This window comes from Lycium barbarum, chromosome 2, assembly GCF_019175385.1.
Source record: "Lycium barbarum isolate Lr01 chromosome 2, ASM1917538v2, whole genome shotgun sequence".
Lineage (NCBI taxonomy): Eukaryota > Viridiplantae > Streptophyta > Magnoliopsida > Solanales > Solanaceae > Lycium > Lycium barbarum.
The window spans coordinates 145861903-145884164 of record NC_083338.1 but is presented as its reverse complement, the minus strand read 5'-3'; the positions used below and the strand labels follow the sequence as shown (position 1 = coordinate 145884164).

Sequence of the window (22262 nt, the reverse complement as noted above, 5' to 3'; positions counted from 1 at the left end):
TTTACATTCCTAAAATATTAATAATACTTAATTTTAGGAGTTACTACCATTAATGCATATCCACTTTTTACTTCTCTTTCTTTCAAAATCATTAGAATGTAATTTTTCGAATAAACATAACAAAATCACTTCAAATCCCATATTCCATCTACCGTTTTAAAAAAAGACTTTTTTTTCTTTCATTTACTTCTTTTTATTCTTCTTTTTTTTAATTTCACTTGATGATGATTCAATTATTTTTTTGTGACTAAAAGAAATTATTTGAATATATTAATATTAAGAAAAGTACATGAAAAGATATGGTTTATGGAAATATGGTATAAGAAATGTACATGAAAATATACCTTAAAAAGTATATGGTATATTCAAATTGGTATATTTAACTGAAAAGATGATAACAAAATATTTGTGAATATAATAGTAGAAATTAGTATATTTAAGTTTGTTTGTATATTATATATAGTATATAATATAATAATATTATTTGTGTATATAGTATATAATATTACGATATACCTAATATATGAATATATTACTCTATGTGCCAACCAATTGTACTCTAATATAAAATATTCAATAGACAATATATAGAAAGAATAATATAATTACTTATGGATTACCACTAAAATAGGATCTTAATTAATAATTGACACTCATCCCATATAACTTGGCTTCCTTTCTGCCATCACATATTACTTATTCAATTTTTTTCTCTCTCTTTTCCATGAAATAGGAAAATTGACTCAATTAAATTTATATTTTTATATATTTAATATAATAAATAATATATGCCTAATATATACAATAATGTATGTGGTCAAATATATATATATATATATATATATATATATATATATATATATATATATATATATATATATATATATATATATATATATATATATATATAATACTTTTTGTTTACTATACATAAGAAATTATTTTATATATAGTATATACGAGTTAATATACATAAAGAATAATACTATATATAGTATATAATAGTGAAATATATGTAATATATAAGTGTGTGTATGTGTATATATATATATATATATATATATATATATATATATAATACTTTTTGTTTACTATACAGAAGAAATTATTTTATATATAGTATATACGAGTTAATATACATAAAAAATAATATTATATACTCCCTAACGGTGAAATATACGTAATATATAAGTACAAGAATATATATACTTGTTCAAGGAATTGTATAATATATATCATATAAACAGTAGTATACTATTTTATGGATTAAAATGCTAGTTGAGTATTTGGGATGTTTAGAAAAGTAATTAATGTGTTCTGATATTTATTTAATTTGGTTATCACTAATATAGGAAACTCCTTATTATTGGTCTTTTATTCATAGCAACATTTTTTTATTTATGGTATAAAATCATACATATACCCTAAATATAGAATATATATTGTAGATTATGTAATTTAGTTAATAGTTGCAGATTACGAAATATTTTACTTATTTACTTGTATTTATGTAACTTTCCCATTTTTTTTATTTATGGTATAAAATTATGCATATACCCTAAATATAGAGTATATACTGTAGATTATGTAATAGTTAATAGTTGTAGATTATGAAATATTTTACTTATTTACTTGTATTTATGTAACTTCCCTATGTATAATTTGGTGCGGCTCATCAAAGACTCTATGTACAGTATGATATTGTGCAGTATGGTATGGTATTGTACTGTACTGTATTAATGAACATAATATTTGAATACACTGTATCGTTTCTTGTGGTTTAATAACCATCTTATTGTTTGGTTTGACTGTATGGTGTTGTATAATAACATATAAGTTTACTAAAATATCCTTAATTAATATAACTATTAAAAATATCAACAATTACTAGGATAATCCCAATTAAAAAACAATAAATAATTGTTTTCTTCTCTTCTTCTTTTTCTTTGACTCTATAACCTTTAATTCTTCCAGAAACATATGAACAATTATCAGCAAAAAACTTCTCCAATAATATGAAACAATCCAAAAATTGTGCACAAGTCGTATTTGGACCACACATATATATGGCTTTGAAAATAGGATCTATATTTCCCTATTATGTATAGAGATTCCACGTCGGATCCTCCAAAAATGCACTACTTTTAGAGGATACGACACACACCGTCGATATTTTTGAAGAGTTCGAACAAAATATTCTTGAATATATATCTCTTTCTATTAAAAAAAGTTTATATATTCCACGTATAGAGGAGATAAGTCCTCAATCTCGATACATTTGCACAGTATAGTAAGAAGTTAAAAGCACTGTACAGATGGAAGGTATCAATAAATTGCTAAAGATATCAAAAATGTCCAAAAGAGATAAGTTGGACAAAGATACACGACAGCTTAGACAATTGGTTTGAATCCACTAGCAAACCATAAGCCTCAATCAACTGAAAGCAACCACAAGAGATACTTGTTACGCTGGTGACTATATAATAGTTGAAAACACCAATTCAACAATTTTAATCCATAACACCAATTCAGCAATTTTAATCCATAACCTACGGTTACAACTGAATTTCACTGCCGATGGAGTTCATAGAGGAATTGGCTTCAGACGTTTGAAGGATTTGGAGGCAAAATAGAGAGTTGGAGGCAAAATTAAACATCTAGTTTATATATATTAATAAAACTAGGGTAAAGGATAAAATAGGAATTTTAAAATATAAGTAGGGGTATAATGGAGAAATAAAATACGTAACCACGAAAAAATCACCAAATCCGTGGTTACAAAATTTGAGACTTTTCATGGTTATATAATCATGGGATGAACCATGGGTTTACAACACCATACCACATAATTTTAAGAACAATGGAAACAAACATGATTTCTTAGAAAATCATACATTAATGAATCACGGGAAACCACCATCCAAACAGGGTTAAGGGTGGAGGGAATCTGTTCATCCCACCACAATCATGTTGGTAGACTATACTGTGAGCTAGCTGGTTTGATTTTTTCCTTTTTATTATAATTTGGGAGTGAAGCTCTGTTTGCTCCCATGAATTTACAAGATTATTGTATCCAAGGGCGAATTTACACATTAAATTTAGGGCACTTAAATTCATGATCTCTCCGTAAAATTAGATATTTTATATACATATTTTTGAAAATTGGTATAATAATATATGTTGGCACTTGTACTACAAAAAGGCTAAATAGTGCACTTGATTGAAGGTTGAGTTATTTACCTAGAGAATTAGGGATCAATTTCCCACTTAATACATTTTTCCTTCTTTTTTAGTGGTATATCCATATTCTACGAATCCTAGATTCTCTTCTGAATTTGTATCCTAGAAAAAATTGTTTGGCTTTTTGTCAATAGGAGTTTTTTTTTTTTTTTGGTCGTTGTTAGAATAATAATATTCCACACCTCAAATTCCTTGCTTCTTACTCCCACGGGCGAAGCTAGTAAGGGGCAAGGGGGGCTCATCCGAATCTCTTCGACGAAATATTACACTGTATATATAAAATTAAAATTATTTTTTATGTGTTTAATAGATGTTGAACCTCTTGATTTCTTCTGTTTCTTTACTTCTTTGTTTTTTAAACACTCACTGCTCACTCCGTGTCATTGTGTTTTTTAGACTTCATACAGTTATTGTTATTTGAAGCTTAAACTGAAAATTATCGAGGATTACAATGAGTATAGTGCTAACTTATTTTACTCATATAGTAAGTTAGCAAGATCATCGATAACTGTTAAGAACGAGGATCTTGATCTTAGAACTATATATATATATATAGTGTATAACTCAAGAATTTCATGGTAACAATGTCATAATTAATACTCCATTCGTCCCAAACAGTCTGTCTTAGTTTGACTTGACATGAAGTTAAAGAAATAAAGGGAAGACTTTTGAAATGTGTGGTCCAAAACAAGTCTTAGATATTTATGTGGATATAAATCATCTCATAAAATTAAATTGTTTGAAATATAAAAATGTGTCAATCATTTTGGGACAAACTAATAAGAAAATTGAGACAATTTACGTCCTCTCAATCATGATAATGCAAAATATTTGAATGTATTTCATATTTGTCAAAGCATTACTTTTATAAACTACTCCTCTTTTAGAAAAGACACTCTTTATTTCATGTTATTATATGACACTCCAATTAATTAAATAGGTATGTTGGAGTTGGTAAAGATGAGGAGGTGCAACTTTTCTACTACTTTTTGCCATCTGAATCTGACCCTACTGCTGATCCTCTTTTGATTTGGCTATCTGGTGGGCCCGGTTGCTCCTCTGTTATTGCGATGGTGCATGAAATAGGTACTCACATTAATCCTAATCCTAATCCTAATGCATGTTGTGTAGCTTCTTAAAGGTTTTTTTTTTTTTAAAGTACAATATTCATATTGATTACTTAAGAGTGATATTCATATAATTATTTATTGTAAATTCTGGGAATTAAATTATTGGTATTTTTGGATTATCTTTGCAAAAATTTGATTTTTGTATAAATTATTCAACTTAGAGGGAGAATATAATTGTGTTTGAATTATCAAAGAAAATTTTGTTCTAGAAATATCCGTCCCTGTATTTCACCGCCTGTGGGAGAGGTAGGCTATCCTCCTCATCTCCTCTTCACCTTTTCTTAATAGAATTATTTAGGTATCACATAGATCCTTATTCTTCCTATGTGTATATCATACTATGTATTGCTTCATTTGTTTTCTATCTTGCTATTTGATTGTTTTAATTATTTTCCTTGTAATCCTGCATCGACTATGTTTCTTTTGAGCCAAGGGTCTATCGGAAACAGCCTCTCTACCCCATAAAGATAGAGGTAGGGTCTGCGTACATTCTATCCTTCTCATACCTTTCTTGTGGTATTATACTGGGTATGCTGCTGTTGTTTTGTTGTGTTTCACAAATGTTTTCCAAACGCTAAATAATTTTTTGAGTTTCCATAGAAAACACAAGTCCAAGCCTCTTTACCCCACAAAGGTAAAGGTAAGGTATCCTACCCTTCTCAGACCATACTTGTGGTATTACACTGGGTATGTTGTTGTTTTGTTGTGTTTCACAAATGTTTTCCAAAGGTTAAATAATTTTTTGAGTTTCCATAGAAAACACAAGTCCAAGCTAAGATTTTTTCTTGTTCACGAGGGCCATTCCGTTTTGTTGAACAAGTCTACAATGGGAGTTTGCCCACGTTCGTACTAAACCCACACGCATGGACCAAGATAATTCACATGATCAATATTCCATTATTGTTTTAATAAAAAAAATGAATAATAATTAGCGTGCATCAATTTTCAGATTGCAAGTGTAATTTTCTTGGATCAACCCGTAAATACTGGATTCTCATATGCAACAAATGACGCCGCATACAAGTACACTGATGTACAAGCATGTGAATATGTCTATGAATTCCTAAGAAAGGTAATTTTCGATTCTGAAATTAAATTTGCATTCCGAATTTGCTATTATAAAGAAAATTGAAATGTTCTAATATGAACACTTGACGATGAATTCATTAATTATTTCAGTGGCTCAGTGATCATCCCCAATTCATCTCAAATCCATTTTACGTTTCTGGAAATTCATATTCTGGCACTACTATTCCAATTATAACCCAGCTGATATCAATGTTATGATTCATGTATACGACAAAAATACTGAGTATCCCAAAGTAATATGATGTACATGTTACATGGACACATTTAAGAGTATACACGTACTCGATACATATTGGCTTATGTACATTTTTAGTAAAGCGCACTACCAAAATAATACTCCATCCGTCCCAAAAAGATTGTCCTCTTTTGACTTGACATAAAGTTTAAGAAATAAAAGAAGACTTTTGAAATGGATGGTCCAAAACAAGCCTTAGATATTTGTGTGACTGTAAATCATCTCATAAAGTTAAATTGTTTCTAAATATAAAAATGAGACAATCTTTTTGGGACAGACTAAAAAGAAAAAAAGAACAATCTTTTTGGGACGGAGGGAGTACTATTTACCACTGAAATTTTCCACTGAAAAATGTTCAGTGGATATTCCCACTGAATCCTGATCCGATTAAGTACTACACATTATACAGGAAATGCAGCAGGCAAAAAGCCATTGGTTAATCTTCAGGTCAATATATCTTCGTTTCTCTAATTTGGTATCTAACCATACTAATTACCATCATGAAGTAATCCTTTTTCTAAAAGTTGCATGTTTAATTTCAGGGATACTTAATTGGCAATCCTGTAACATTTCGTCCTCAAGAATCCAATTATCGTATACCTTTTAGCCGTGGGATGGGACTTATACCTGATGAACTTTATAAGGTTAAGTCAGAATTAATTTGTTTTCCTGTTACTTAATTTCTATATTATTCCAAAATATAAGGTTTTTTTGAATTTGACATGTCAAACTTGAATATTTGTCTTAACAGTCATTGGAGAAGAATTGTAGAGGAGAATATACAGACATAGATCCCAACAATACGGAATGTGCAAATGACGTTCGAACTTTCAAGCAGGTTATAAGTATTGCTTCTAAATATGTATTAATTTATATATTAAACAGTAAAGATTTTTTCAGTACTATCGATCTAGTTTAACATGTGATAGTAGGTTATTTATTATTTTTATGAAAATTTGCGATAAATTAAAATAATTATGCAGATCGTAAGCAACATTAATGTGGAACATGTATTTAGAGCCCTTTTGCGTAAGTGATGATGACCTACAAGGCCCACACCAACTGTCTGGTGAAAGAAGATTACTTGATGATAAACTCATCTCCTTGCAACGTGGAGACAAGTGTGCTGTAAGTTCTTTCTATATTTATACTAGATGGCGTATGCCCGTGGGATTACAGTGTATATATATATATATGTAATTGTGTTTAGATAGTAATAATATATATATATATATATATATATATATATATATATATATATATATATATATACTATGTTCAAAATACGATTAATATAACATTGTAATTTGTGCTTCGTATTTAAAATTTTATTATATTCGTGTTTGCAATGAAAATTTATTAATACTTTTTAAAAGAGAAGACTTGTTTAAAAGAAAACTATTTTCCTCTCTTTGAGATAAAATAATAGAAATATTTAAGCATCAGTTGATATTTTCAATTTTAATTCGATTAATTGAAATGTGTAAAATACTTATTATTTTTTATCAAATTTTGATTTGGATAAGTCTAATTCAAATTATTAAATTAATTTTACATGTTTAAAACGAAATAAAGTAGAAATTGATTTTCTATTTAAACGAAGAAATGCTATTTTTTAATTTTTGTTAAATATTCTCGGTTAGCTCATTTTACTTGTCATGTTGTCTTTTGCATGGTTTTTTAAGGAAACATGAATTAGAATTATAATTTGACTAATTTACCTTATTCATTATTTGATCTTCATTTGATATTAATCTCTTTTCACATTTATTAGAGTAAGAATAAAAATAAAAAAAGTAATTAAATTCTATCTTATTTTAAAATATAAATATTTTAAGTATATGTATTTGAGTAAACATAATAAATATATTTATTTGAGTAAACATAATAAATAAATGACATGGCGGAATAACAAATACAACAATTAAATATTTTGAAGAAAAGCAATAATATGGGGTCCATGTTTTTTGCTGTGCAATAATTTCATTTGCTCCCACTAATGGGTTAATACGCATGTGCCAATGAATCCACTATTATTGACTTGATGGGGATACTTTGGGAATTACATGAATATTGTTTGATTTTTTAATATATGGGGTGCACGTTTTTTTTTTTTTGAAATTGCTTTTTTTTTTTTTAATATGGGTTTCACTTTTGTTTTCATGAGTTTGGAGAGAGTGGGATCCGCTTTTTTTTTTAAAAAATATTGCTTGGCGTTTTAAGTATGGGGTCCACCTTTTTTTTTAAGAGTGATTGACGACGAAACATGGGTAAACCGATGCTTCTATATAGTAGAAAAATAGAAATATAATAAAATATTTCTATCTATCTACTGACGTTTCTATATAGTAGTAAAATATAAAAAAACATACTACTAAAACAAAAGAAAGAGAAAAAGAAAAAATATGACTTAAAAAACAAATTGTCATTTTGACGGGCTTAACATTATCAAGAGTATATAAACGTAAATTAAAAACAAATTGTTACACTAATATCCTATATAGAAAACTTAAATGAATAAACAAAATACTACTAATTGCGGAAACGTATTTCCAATTACTTCAGTCCGATTGGCGCAAGCATATGAGGTATTGGGCTAATGACCCTGAAGTCCAAGAAGCTCTTCATGTTCGGAAGGTACGTGAATTACAATATGAGTGTGCGTGTGTATATATATATATATATATATATATAAACTAGTGTCGTTTGGCCCGTGCTGAGTCCGGGCCCAAACTACATTAAAATTTATATTTACAACCTTTTTTGTGTTTTTTTTTTGCTACTCTTGCTTTTTATTTTGCTTTTGTAACATTATATTAGTTGTAAAAATAGTTCGACACTTTCTTTATGTTTCTAATATATTGAATCATATAGAAGTTTTTGTAAGTTAGAAAATAATATTTTTCTTAGAGTATATCTAGACTTCCTTTTTATTTTCAAACAAATGCATGCACTTTCCAAAGTTTCTTAAAATTTGCCAAAATGTACAATGACAAATAATATGAAAGGTAATCTAATAGTCGACTCGGTCTATATTAACTTGGGCACACCCCTTGAGAAATCACTTATCCTTAGAAAGTAAAAAACATTTTTACTAAATCACCTTAATTAAAGAGTGCCCATTTAATATGATTTTTTAGTTGTGTAAAAATTCACTTATATAAATAATGATAAATTTGATATATAAAACTATTAATATCTTCTTAATTATATATAAAAAATATTTATTTGGACTAAATATAAAAGCTAAAAGTACCATATAAAAAATATTCACAAAAGTATTATAACTATTAATATACACCAATTTTAGGAACTCACATAGAAATGGACAAGAAAATAGAGTAGAAAATGATAATAGGCTAAGAAAGTCAAAAGGAAAGCCTAACCATTAGTTTGAATCTAACTAAATGACTACAAAATCCTTAAATTCCCCTTTATTATTAGTATATAAATAATATAAAGCACTGAAGTAATAAAATGGAAAGCAAAGAGTCAAAGCACTGAAGTAATAAAATGGAAAGCAAAGGGTATAAATAGCAAGTGGACTTGGACGTGGGCCCACTGCAAATAAGAGATTAGCAAATGCAAGGAACTTAAATTACAGCAGCCACGTGTTTAGTTAGCAAATCTAGCCAAATACAAATCCTTGTAGTTAGCAAATAACCCAATCAAATAGTTGAGATGTAATGAGGGACGACAAAACCCATTTGATTCTCCCTTATTATATCTAGTAATATATATATATTACATAATTAACTACAATATTCGGCATACAGACATTAACTAAACTCATGATTTTACTCTTCGTAGGGAATCATAGGAAGCTGGATAAAATGTAGGAAAAGTATATATAGAAGCTCTCAAAACTACACAATGACTGTAAATAACGCTGTAGCATATCATGCAAACTAGTGGTGGCAACCGGTTGGAACCGGAACCGGTTATGGAACCGGTTAGAAAACCGGCCGGTTCCGGTTCCAAAACCGGAACCGCCTAACCGGTTCCGGTTTAACCGGTTCCGGTTTACCGGTTTTAAACCTCAAACCGGAACCGGTCCGGTTTGGAGTGATTAAAATCTTTTTTTTTTTTGTTTTTTGTATTATATATATATATTATAGTATTTATTTGTATATTGTAGCTATATTTTCATATGTTATACAACTTTATAATTAAAGTTTAAATATTTACTGACTAACAGCCTAACAGTAAATCAGCAATACAGAATAATGCTTTTCGTATACATATATATGTATAACTTACATATACTTATATATAAATATGTACTATATACTATATATACTTATATATATGTATAACTTAATATATATACTATACATACTTATATATATGTACTATATACTATATATACTTATATATATATGTATAACTTATTATATATACTATATATATGTATATATACTAAATATATGTATAACTTATTATATATGTATATATATGTATAACTTAATATATATACTATATATATGTATAACTTAATATAGTATATATACTTATATATATGTATAACTTAATATATATACTATATATACTTAATATATATGTACTATATACTCTATATACTTATATATATGTATAACTTAATATATATACTATATATATGTACTATATACTATATATAGGTATAGCTTAATATATATATATATATATATATATATATATATATATATATATATATATATATATATAGATATAACTTAATATATATACTATATATACATATCTACTATATATACAATATATACTTAATATATATACTAAATATATGCATAACTTAATATATATACTATATATATGTATATATATGTACTATATACTATATATAGGTATAGCTTAATATATATATATATATAGGTATAACTTAATATATCTACTATATATACATATCTACTATATATACAATATATACTTAATATATATACTATATATATATATATAACTTAATATATATACTATATATATGTATAACTTAATATATATACTATATATACATATCTACTATATATACAATATATACTTAATATATATACTATATATACAATATATACTTAATATATATACTATATATATGTATAACTTAATATATATACTAAATATATGCATAACTTAATATATATATATATATATATATATATATATATAAGTATAACTTAATATATACACTATGTATACATATCTACTATATATACAATATATACTTAATATATATACTATTTTTTTTTTTAATTTTAACCGGTTTAACCGGTCCGGTTCCGGTTAAAAAAAATTTGGAACCGGACCGGTAAATTAATATCCGGTTAACCGGAACCGGTTAACCGGTATAACCGGTTCCGGTTCCGGTTCCGGTTTAACCGGTTCCGGTTACCGGTTAAACCGGTTACAGTTTAACCGGTTGACACCCTTAATGCAAACCTAAGCACTAAAGGTTATCGATCACTTATATAGAGGTAATATTCATTGTTACGTTTGTGTCTATGTAAATTTTATATATTTGGCATGAGATTAAAGTCATTGTCTAATGATTACAATTTTAACTTGCATGATATACATCTGAATAATGCGAAGTTTAAATCTCACCAAGGGCTACAGAAGAAAAGATCACTAAAAAAAAATTTGTGTCTCCTACAAAGATATATCGAAGTACTTTTTTCATGTCATTAGAATTTTAGTTTTTGATGTATTTATAAAAATTTGATGAATAAAAATGGAGGTTTTTTATGTTTAAACAGTGGCGACCATGATTATATGGTTCCTTTTCAATCCACAGAAGTATGGATAAAGTCTCTGAACTACTCTATTATTGAAGATTGGTGTCCATGGAACGTAAATGATCAAGTTGCCGGGTATAGCAATCTCTAAATTTAACAGCTTAAATTATAATTATGAATTTTTAAAACTAATTATGTGAGCTAATAATGCTTGATTATTTTTCTGTCATATCTTTGTAGTTATATGAGGTCTTACTCCAACAAAATGACTTATGCAACAGTGAAGGTATGGAAATAATTGTAGAAATAATTTACATGAAAATTGAGAAGTAATTAATTTACGAGACAATGGTCAAAAACACACCTCAAGTATCACTACTCTTTGAGTTTCCTACCTGAATTATCAGGTGTGAGAGTTTCCTATCTGAATTGCGAAACACACCTCAACTATTAGTTGTTCACTTTTCCTACCTGAACTATCACCAACTAGTTTCCTATCTAAACTACCTGAACTAGTTGGTGATAGTTAGGTAGGAAAAGTGAACAATTGATAGTTGAGGTGTGTTTCTCAAATTAGTTGAGTAGTTGGTGATTGCTTAGGTAGGAAACGCTCACACATAATACTTTATAATATTATGTAGAAAACTCAAAAAAAACCCTGATAGTACTAGTGGTGTGTTTTTTCCCTTTAACCCTTAACTTATCTCAATTTAGCCAGATTGAGTTATATTTAAAGAGCTTTGTTTTGGATTTTTTTTTGTTTTTAACTCCGCATTTATTTTTCTTTAATAGGGATCAGGACACACAGCTTGTTCCGACAAACCTGAAGAATGTTTTGCTATGTTCAAAAGATGGATAAATCATGATCCTCTATAAATTGTCCCTCGATTTTCTCTATATATCTTTCTACTATTTCTTTTTGAAGTTTGACTAAAATAATCTCTTCTTAACTCTGCGAGGTGAATTTATTACCCACAATAGTATTGAAAATATTAATTCAACAATTAAGTTTTAATAAATTAAATATTATGTTATCATTTTTGAGTTAGTATTAATAATGTTTGCATTAGTTATGAAGTAATTTTGTTCTGTTATTTCTCTCGATATATACTTATCACGTTATTCTAGCTATTTCTCAGGATATATTGCTATATCTCACGATATTCTAGATATTTCTCGCGATATTCTGGATATTTCTTGGGTTGGGAAAAATTCTTAGTAGGGAGTGCTTATTCCGAATGGGCTCTACGAGACGCAAATCTAGAATGGTTTGGGTCCAATGTGCCTCGTAGGGCCATTCTAATATTACCTGGTGGCACCCATGCTACAAAATGGCGCACTTAGTTGAATATTGAGTTATTTACCTAGAAGACTAGGGACCAATTCCCACTTATTGCATTTTTTCCTTCCTTCTTTTTTTTTTTTTTTAGTAGTGCACCCATATTCTAAAAAACTTAAATTCGTCTTAGAGTCTTAGCTAGTATGTTGATTGCATAGTATGGTTTCAATCAATTGCTATTAACATGTTTTGATCATTTTATTTGAACTAACATCCAACAGTTTGGCATGTGTATGGAGTGAAGTTGATATATCACTCCATGCTTTATAAACATTGATCGGCAAAAGAAATTGTCGGGTGCGGAGTTTGACTGCGATGGCACATCTATTAAAACATAACACATATGTCCTAGATGAGTAAATCCATTTGTCAAAATCAAGAATGAATCTACTGTCAAATTCATTTTCTATATATGTTCACAAAGAACTTTGAAGTTTCAAAAAATAACATTAATATATTTAATAAAATTTACTATTTTTAATTATTTAACACATTATCTAACATATTATACTAGTCAAGTTCTTCATAACATTTTTTCAACGAACATGAAATACTGTAATGATTTTTTATCCGTCATCCATCTGCAAGGAATTGAAACATTAGATTTAATAAGAACACATATTTTAGAGGGTCTGTTTCCGCCTGTTAAACTAAATTTAAAGAGACGGAGATTTTAATTGATGGTTAAAAGGAAATATATTAAATTGAAAAAGTTATAGAACTTTTTTTTAAGATAGAACACACTTCCCTTCTAATTCAATATGTTACATCTTCCTTCTAACAAAATTAACAAAAAAAACTCTACAAATGTTCATATTCAACTGAGAGCTGAAAATGAGAAGGAAGTATTTTGGCCAATCAAAATTCTTAACATTTTGATAAAAAGGGAGAAAACTCGGGAGAAAGTTCATTAAAAGGAAAAAGCCTTTCTTGAACTTGATGAGATGACCCTCATCAAATGCAGCAACACTTTTATAATCCGCCATGATGACGTCGCTATCTTCATCAAACAAGACCTCAGCTGATTATTCTACCAGGATTAGATGACCCTCATCAGATTCAACATCGGGCATAACGAGATCGCCCTTTCCATCAAACAATAAAGAACCATCAGAACCCACAGCAGGCCATTAGAAGGTCACCCCCCTCATCAAATAGTAACAATCCATCAGGAAGACGCTCAGCCTCAATCATTTTGATCCCATTACAATCTTTGACAATCAAGGTTGCCTCCTCCATAATTCTTGAGTGATAATTTTCTTGAATTGAATTTTCTTTCTTGAATTGAGAGAGAGAGTAAGTGTGTTTGATCGTTAATGTTGAGAGGGAGAGAGTGTTTGATCATTAGTGTTGAGAGGGATGATCAAGAATTAAGAAGAATTTAAAAAGAGTGGGGTTTATAGGCTGAAATCCAATACTAACGGCTAAAAAGGAGAATTCGAGAGAAAATTCATGAATTTGAAAACTATAAGCTGTAAAGTTTATTTATCGATTGGATGGAAAAACCCTAAGTGCAAAAAGTGAGAATTTGGGGATTAAGAGGGAATAAAGGAATGAGGAGTGAGAAGTGATGAAGGAGGAGTACATAAAGTTAAAGAACTAAAAGTTACTTGTAACAACTTTCACGATGATTTGGTTTGACTTGATACTAATGGTGTCTTTTGTTCACTCATAAATGAAATACAATATGTATAACTTTGATAGAAAAAAGCTTGTAAAAACAAAAGGAGTTACCACGTTGATACTTCTAGTAGAGCGCAACCGTTCCATTCTGCTAAACGTTTCGCCAGTGTCTTGTGACCTGAAATTTTTAATTTTTTCCACTTCGTGGTACCTTTATGGGTTCATTTTGTAAGCAAAAGACAAGCAGGTGCCACATAAGAACGTCATATTCTTTTTGCTACTAGAGTAATTTGTCAAGAAAATCAGTTTTTCAATTAAATAGCTAATCAAGTTAGATAGAAAATTGTCTCACAAAAAAGTCTTACACTGATGTCCTTGCTTCTACAAATTTATGGATAATTTGTATTGCCATGTAGATGGTGTTTTTTTTTTTTTTAAATAGATGCTTTTCCAGATTTGCACTGAAAAATGCAAAAAATATCTAATGTTCTTTCTTTGACGAAAAAAAAAACTAAAATTAATTTGGGAGACTCACACTAACAAAGAAGTGAAATGATTCCTTTGTACGCTATCTGGTTTGGAATAACGCATTACAGTGTTAGTTACAATGAAGACCAACATCGTCAAGAGTCTCTTCACATAGAAGAGGACTCAAGATATCATTATCTTTTACTTATTCTGAAATCAAATCAAAATAACTAATATTTTAGAGTGTTTCTTAAATTTCAAATCAATCAATTATAAATGGAAAAAATCTCATAAGAAGAAAATATTGGGTAAGTATTTAGACATCTGCAAATTCCCAAAAGATATACATTGAGTTTTGTAGAATATGTTGCACTTTCTCATGTATAGTTTTCGATTTCTAATTAGAAAAGCGATTTGGATTTCAATATTTGTGGCGCAACGTGTTGCTTTAAGTAGCATTGTATTACTCTAACAACTGTCACACACGTGCTGCCAATAATGACGTTTTCAAACTCCCACGTGCTAAACTGAAAGGTTAGAGGAAAAATATTCTATGGTTGTGAAATATCGTTTAAATATAATTCTTATGGTAATTTATTTAACATTAATTTTGTCACTTTTTTATTTTTTTATTTTTTTATTTTCCTTATTTTATCTATATTCTTATTATAACTAGTTATGAATGTTGTTTTAATTATAATTGGAACTTCTTAAAGTTTTTACTTAATAATGGTTAAATACAAGGGTGACTCAAGCCAATTTTTAAAGATTTTATGTTCTTTTTTCGTCTTCATATGATGTAGTATGCTTAAAAGACATAAAACTTTTGACTTTATACAGTGCCCAAAAGCTAGTCTACTTCGAGAGACTCAAGCCAATTTTTAAAGAGGTTTATGTTCTTTCTTCTTCTTCATTGTAGTATGCTTAAAAGACATAAAACTTTTGACTTCATACAATGCCCAAAAGCTAGTCTACTTCGAGAGACTCAAGCCAATTTTTAAAGAGGTTTATGTTCTTTCTTCTTCTTCATTGTAGCGTGGAAGAGAAAGGTGTGATAATTTATTTTAAAAACAATGTTACTTTTTATTTCACTTACTCTTTAATTTTAATATTCTTTTTGTATATTTAAAATCACATAATATAAAAACTATTTTAGTATGTTATACATATTTTAAATTTAAAATTAAAAGATTCAAAAATTCATCTTAGTTTCTTAAATTTCACACTCAACTAAACTAAAACACACAAAGGAATACTCTTTTAATTATAAAGGAGTCGTGTGGTACGCCGGATAAGGCCGTGAAGTATCCCAGGATTACGTTTAGAATTAAATGTATAATGTGTTTTGTTGATGATATAAATTTATCCCATCAAATTTGAGACTTTAATATTTTCTAAGCGAAAGTAAAACCATAAAATCTACTATCAATTAAAAAAAATCGAGATTTCAATATTTTTGGGGCCTAAAGCAAAAATTTTACTAGCCTCCTTTGAGTCACCCCTTATTAACTAATTTAAGTCTCTGTACAAAAAAAGTACAAAAATTGTTCATTATTTAATTTTCTCTCTTGCCTGGAGCTACACAACAGAAGGGGCATGGATATGATCAAATGTTTTGCACTTTGGGGTAATGTATTACTTTTTTGGACGAAAGAATAAACGACATTTGATCCCTTACAGGCTACAAGGAGGCTTGATAGGAAGAAATTGCACTAATTGTCCTTCAAATGGGCTGGTCTTTAATTTTTTCCCTTCAAAATCAAATTTATATCTAGCGAGTTAAAAGATTATTAAAAGCGCGGTATATTATGATGCGAAAATGTATAGTAATGTCCCCCAAAAAAGTTGTTTGTTTGAGGAACAAAAATTAAAGACCAGCACAAAATAGGGACAAAAGTGCAAATGACCCTACATACTATCCAATTACAATTGGACCTAATAATGATGAACCCAAGTCCAACTAACTAAAGCCCAAATTTGAAAAATATTCAGCCTTTCATTCCTCCCTCTCTCTCTCTCTCACTGAACAAACAATGGAGTCCAAACCCTCAACCGGATTCGGACCTTCCACTAGTCCTCTCCTCTCCCTTTCCACCTTCATCCACCAACACGTGTCCCGCCTCGGTACCGAAGCGAAACGGCTCGGTGCCGAAGCTAAACGGCTCGCCGATGGCTTTATTCAGCAACCGTTTCCGGCTGCTGCTGTAGGGCAGAGCTGTTCGTTTCCGGCGAACTCTTATCTTCCGTTTGCTTCGGTGTCGCAACAGCGTCAAGAGAAGGTTTCCGGTTTGAGTTCGGGTTATGTGGCGAAGACATTAGCTGGAACTTGTGTGTATACTGTTAGCAATTCTAATAATGAGTTTGTTCTTATTTCGGACCCGAATAGTGCTAAATCAATTGGATTATTGTGTTTCCGTAAAGAGGACGCCGAAGCATTTCTTGCTCAGGTTATACTTCATTTTATTGAATTGGATTTTTGTTATGTAGAAGAATGCGAATAGAATATTTGTTATACAGAAGAGAGAAGTTGTAAACTAGTCCAAAAGAGCAAAACCAAGTTAAAGATGATTGATTTATAAGATATTATTTACTCCCCCTGCTTCAATTTGTTTGTCTTAGTTTAACTCGGCATGGAGTTTAAGAAAATTTAAGAAGACTTTTGAATCTTGTGGTCTTGAATATGCCATGTAGGATGTTGGGTTTAAAAAGTTAGTAAATATAGAAAGTTGCATTCTTTTTTAAAAGGACTAAAAAGGGAAGTAAGATAAACAAATTGAAACGGAGGGAGTAGTATTTAGCATTGGAAGATGAGATTGCCTTAGAGGACAAGTTATTTAGTATTGTAATGTAATGGACCTGAATAGAGTGGAGCAGATACAGAAAGACTTATAATGTTGACCTTATTAGTTTGGGATTCAGGTGTAGTTTATGAGTAATTGATATAGTTTTTTTGAAACACTAGTGGTGCGGAGAAATGAACATGTGAAGGTTTTTCAGGTGCGGTTGCGGAAGAAGGAAGTGAGAGGTGGAGCTAAGGTTGTTCCATTGACACTTGATCAGGTCAATGTTTTTGTTTCCTTTTGCTTTGAATTTTTCTTTCTAAGATATATCTGCTTTGGTAGTTTTTAATTTGAAGAACTTAAAAGTTAGTAGATTCAATGGAAAAAGATTGCAAACTTTAAGATAACAACATACCCAGTGTATTCCCACAAGTGGGGTTTGGGGAGGGTAGAGTGTACGCAGACCTTACCCCTACCTCATTGAGGTAGAGAGACTGTTTCCAAAAGACCCTCGGCTCAAGTATCGCACATCAAAACAGTTAGAAAAAGAAAATACAGAATTAAAGAGGTGTGGAAAGCATTACATAGCATTCAGGAAAAAAGAAACAATAACAACAGCCAAATAATGCGATACCAAAGCACAAGAAACTACATGTAGTAACAGGAATCGAAGACAAGGAAAAGGCCAATTTATTCTACTGAGAAGGCCATTATCTTGCTTAAAGGTTTGAACTTTAGCGAAATTTTATGACCCTGAGAGTGTCTGGTAATATATTATGGTATTAGTGATGGAGAAAATTTGTCTCTGGTGCTCATCAAGGTTGATTGGTGGAAAGTCAGACAAGCTAGTGGTGATTTACTTTTATGTATAAATTCGATCTAGGTCTGTGCATATTTGACAATTCACTGAGCCACTTCCCTTTACTTTTCTTTTTAGTGATTTGTTCATTAAGGTGTATGCATTATTGGAACATTTCACATCTTTTTTTCATCCACGATAAAAAAGGGATCATTTCATATGGTTTTGAGCCTCAGGTTCTGCTTTGTCCTCTTTAATATCTCCTCTTCTGTTATTAAGTTAAAAGGGAATAGTTGAAGCCTAACTTAAGAATGGAAGCCGTTTTTCTCCTTACTTAACAGGTTCAGTTTAGGTTAAGTAATCTATTGCAATTAGTTGCAGTTATCTGTATGTCCAAGAATTTCTAATGTTATGTTTTTTCCATTTGTTCTTAAAGGTGTTGCTAGGCATCAGCCCCATATTTTGATTGGTTACACATACTTTCTTTTTGTATCAACTTGCAGGTTTACATGTTGAAGGTTGAAGGAATCGCATTTCGGTTTTTGCCAGATCCTGTTCAAATTAAGAATGCAATGGAGGTTGTTATCCTCGTTGGTCTTCCCTAAGTTTTGGTTGGGTATCCTTGTAGTTTTAACTGAATGCAGTAAAATTGCACAGGATGTCTCTTCCAGTTGTGCAAGTAAAGTTATGCTGTATATTCATCTACATGTGATAGTTTCGCGTGAAAGTACACTGGCATGTAGTTCAAACTAATGACCAGATGTAGCAGAATTGGTTGCAGCCCACCAATTCTGAGTTTCACTAACTTGCCCTTATCTTTTCTTTTTTCTGGTAAATAACAATTTTCCAAAATGGATGTCTTTCCGAAATTTGAACTTGGATTACCAACTTGCCTTGTACATAAGCTCTTGCTCACTAGCCTTGAAGATGACACAAAGATTACTAATTGCAGCACCTCCATTGCCACCCAACCTCTTGTCTCCTCTTCCTAAATAATATACCTCTTTGGCTAAACATGTTATTTTAATGCGTGCTTATTAGAAAATCTGTTCGCTTTAACATTTGACTTTTTCTGTGACAGTTAAAAGCTTCTGATGTAAAGACTGGATTTGATGGAGTCCCTGTTTTCCAGGTACCGTATAAACTTCTTTTCCGACTGTATGCAAGAAAACCTGTGAACATTATATACTCTCTCTGTGTATGTTTTAGAATTTTATGAACTTTCACTCACTGGAAAGTTTTTGCTGGAAATTTTATATGTTGGGGGTGGACTGTACTGAATATTGTTAAACTCCGCTTACTTCTTTAGCTTTTTTCCCTTGTGCAGTCAGACCTCCTTGTTGTGAAAAAGAGAAACAGACGATACTGTCCAATATATTTCCGAAAGGTATGCTGGTTTAATATCTTGAAATGTAGCTAGTCAGAAGAAAAAAGAAATCAGATGTGATTATATTTTTATGATGGTTATCATTTGGGTTCATATTTTGGTATGCAGGAGGATATAGAAAAGGAGATATTGTCAAGGGCATCTAGAGGATCTGGTGTCTCTCAGCACATTATGGTATCATAATCACTTTTGCTTTCTGTTTGCTTTCCAATACGGCATGCAGATAGTTATAGGATGGTCAAACATGTTTAAGGTGAATATAAAATGTCTCTGAGTAAGTATTTTTTCTTACAAGTGTCTTGGAGTAAATCTCATTGGCGGTACTCTCTCTTTTATTAAGTCTAGCATTGTCTGACATCTTGAAAGATGCTCCTAATTATGCATAGTTCGCGTCACGGAGGATTAATCTGGCCTTCACTTCCATAAGTGTGTCCATGTCTTTCACTTTTTTCATTTGGGGCATGCAGATAGAAGTAAAATTGCAGGAACAGCTCTTTCTAAACTGAAGGTGTGGAGAGAATTTCAAAATTTGGATTTACGTCAACAGGTTTCACTTGGAGAGTCCATAGTAAATTTTGCATGTAATGGAGAGATTATGGTTGAAAGTCCATTTTTCAAGTAATAACATGAAAAATAGATCTAAGTCTCTCTAGTTAATTATCATGTTAATGCAAAATTTCTTACTTCAATTATGAGAAGGAAATGGAGTTAAGAACCCTGAAGGAGGTTTGATAAATGCCAAGTACATTAATACTTTGATGTATAAAACCTTTTGTATGTAAAAATTATCTTGCCCATCCTCTTACTGGCAATAGCTTTTTTCTAAGTTATCAAAAGAATAGTGTTTCTTTTCCTTTCTAAAGATTCCTGTAGGACTATCATAGGGGCTTGTCCATGAAAGGACAAGACTTGCAGCCTTTTCTGTATTCGTCAAGGGTTATTTGTCATCTGATCTGCCATTATAACAAGACACTATAGCAACTAATGTTGACTTACTAATATTCTTTTTCCTCATCAACAGGTAGGGACTTTGGAAGATGTCCTGAAAAAAATGGAGGTAGGTGCTTGGACATTTCATATCTTATTAGTATTTACATTTTAAAAGGTTGATTATACTTTGAATTCTTAGTCTCATTGCTTCTGTTGGCACCAATAACATTTGTTCTGGCATTACACCTTGTAAAGATGTCTATCGGAAACAGCCTCTCTACCTCCCAATGTAGGGGTAAGGTCTTCGTACACTCTACCCTCCTCAGACCCCACTTGTGGGACTACACTGAGTATGTTGTTGTTGTTACACCCTGTAAAGATGAACTTCCCCACCCCTGAGTTCAGAATTATAATTGATGTCATATCAATTACATCTCGGTCCGAAACTTGTTGGGGAATTGATACCATAGTTATTCATTTCAGTGAAAGTAACATAATGAGTGAACCAGAAGACATGGAAATTAAGACTAATCTACCAGCTTTAACCACTCCCCTTCCTTTTGTCAAAGGGATGAGGAAAAGACTAAAAAATTACACCAGTAGTTCATACCGTCAAAAGATGTTTGCCCATTGTTAAATGGTTCCTTGCTGGAAATTGAAAGGAAGAAGTGTGAAATGAAAACACAAAGGCAAGTGCAGAAATGAAAATTAAAAGGGATGAAGCTCATCCCCAAGTTTGAATAGTATCAAACAGTGCATAGATGAAATGTTTTGTGAGTAATATCCTAAAGCTTTTCTATTCTATCCTTTGTTTAAGCAAAAGCAACAGTATTCCGACATGGAACACCCTCCATTTTTTTCTCTCAGTTACTTCTCTTAACTTTGTATTTCCTGTGGCAGATAAGTCAGAGAAATTCTGGCTGGGAGGACCTTATCTTTATTCCCCCCGGTAAAAGCCATTCACAGCACATTCAAGATGTCACAAAAGCATGAATTTCTTGGAAGCAACTTATGTTTGAAACAAATCAAAATACAGGCAGGTGCACATTCTCCTTTGCACTTGGCCGACCAGAAAAATCCAAATAGTTAAGCTCCGTATGCTTTCTCCCTCTGACTTGTTTTATTATTAGTAATTTCTAGAAGCATTTACTAATGACTTGCTATGTTCAGGTACTGCTGGAATAACTTAAAGATACATCAAGGATCAAATTTTGCTTGAAAATTTAATGGGGTAATATCTAACATGTTGTACATTAAAAGTCAATGAATTGGTAACCAGAGGCATAATTTACTTGGTGTCATCTGTACATTGCACAGTTTGAGTCGTTGAATTATGTTTGACTCGTCTACCATAACTTCCATCCATTGATGAGGTAAATTTTGCTGGTAATGCATTCACTACTTCATACTTTAGGAACTAGGAAGTCATTCTGATGAGTGGCTGAATTTTAATCATATCTCAAATAGCAGTGCAGTGATTTTACATTACGGAAGATGCTTTGCACACTGTCACCTC

General features: G+C 30.5%; 1 protein-coding gene and 1 pseudogene across 4 annotated transcripts; both read left to right on the top strand.

The window, feature by feature from the left end:
- The window catches only part of LOC132629105 (serine carboxypeptidase-like 12), a 56607-nt pseudogene extending 44211 nt beyond the window's left edge, over window positions 1–12396 (top strand).
- A 4437-nt stretch (window positions 12397–16833) lies between these two features.
- On the top strand, window positions 16834–22234 carry LOC132627870 (protein TIC 22, chloroplastic). Of its 4 annotated transcripts, none has more exons than XM_060343477.1 (9): window positions 16837–17297; window positions 17848–17910; window positions 18933–19007; window positions 19511–19561; window positions 19757–19816; window positions 19925–19990; window positions 20838–20873; window positions 21647–21841; window positions 21917–22234. In XM_060343477.1, exons 1-8 carry the CDS (start codon window positions 16884–16886, stop codon window positions 21737–21739), a joined length of 858 nt encoding a protein of 285 aa, XP_060199460.1. In that variant the 5' UTR covers window positions 16837–16883; the 3' UTR covers window positions 21740–21841; window positions 21917–22234. The 4 variants fall into 4 exon arrangements, with proteins under 4 accessions (XP_060199461.1, XP_060199462.1, XP_060199460.1 ...); XM_060343476.1 differs by having other exon boundaries at window positions 16838–17297; window positions 21647–21831; XM_060343478.1 differs by lacking the exon at window positions 21917–22234 and having other exon boundaries at window positions 16834–17297; window positions 19925–20069; window positions 21647–21808.
- Window positions 22235–22262: the final 28 nt, after the last annotated feature.

What these genes read in the sequence shown, in the direction of transcription:
- LOC132627870 (XM_060343477.1), top strand. Translation starts at nt 16,884, where the DNA reads ATGGAGTCCAAACCCTCAACCGGATTCGGACCTTCCACTAGTCCTCTC. An exon ending in CCGAAGCATTTCTTGCTCAG is followed by an intron (nt 17,298 to 17,847) that starts GTTATACTTCAT and finishes AAGGTTTTTCAG; the next exon opens with GTGCGGTTGCGGAAGAAGGA. An exon ending in TTCCATTGACACTTGATCAG is followed by an intron (nt 17,911 to 18,932) that starts GTCAATGTTTTT and finishes ATCAACTTGCAG; the next exon opens with GTTTACATGTTGAAGGTTGA.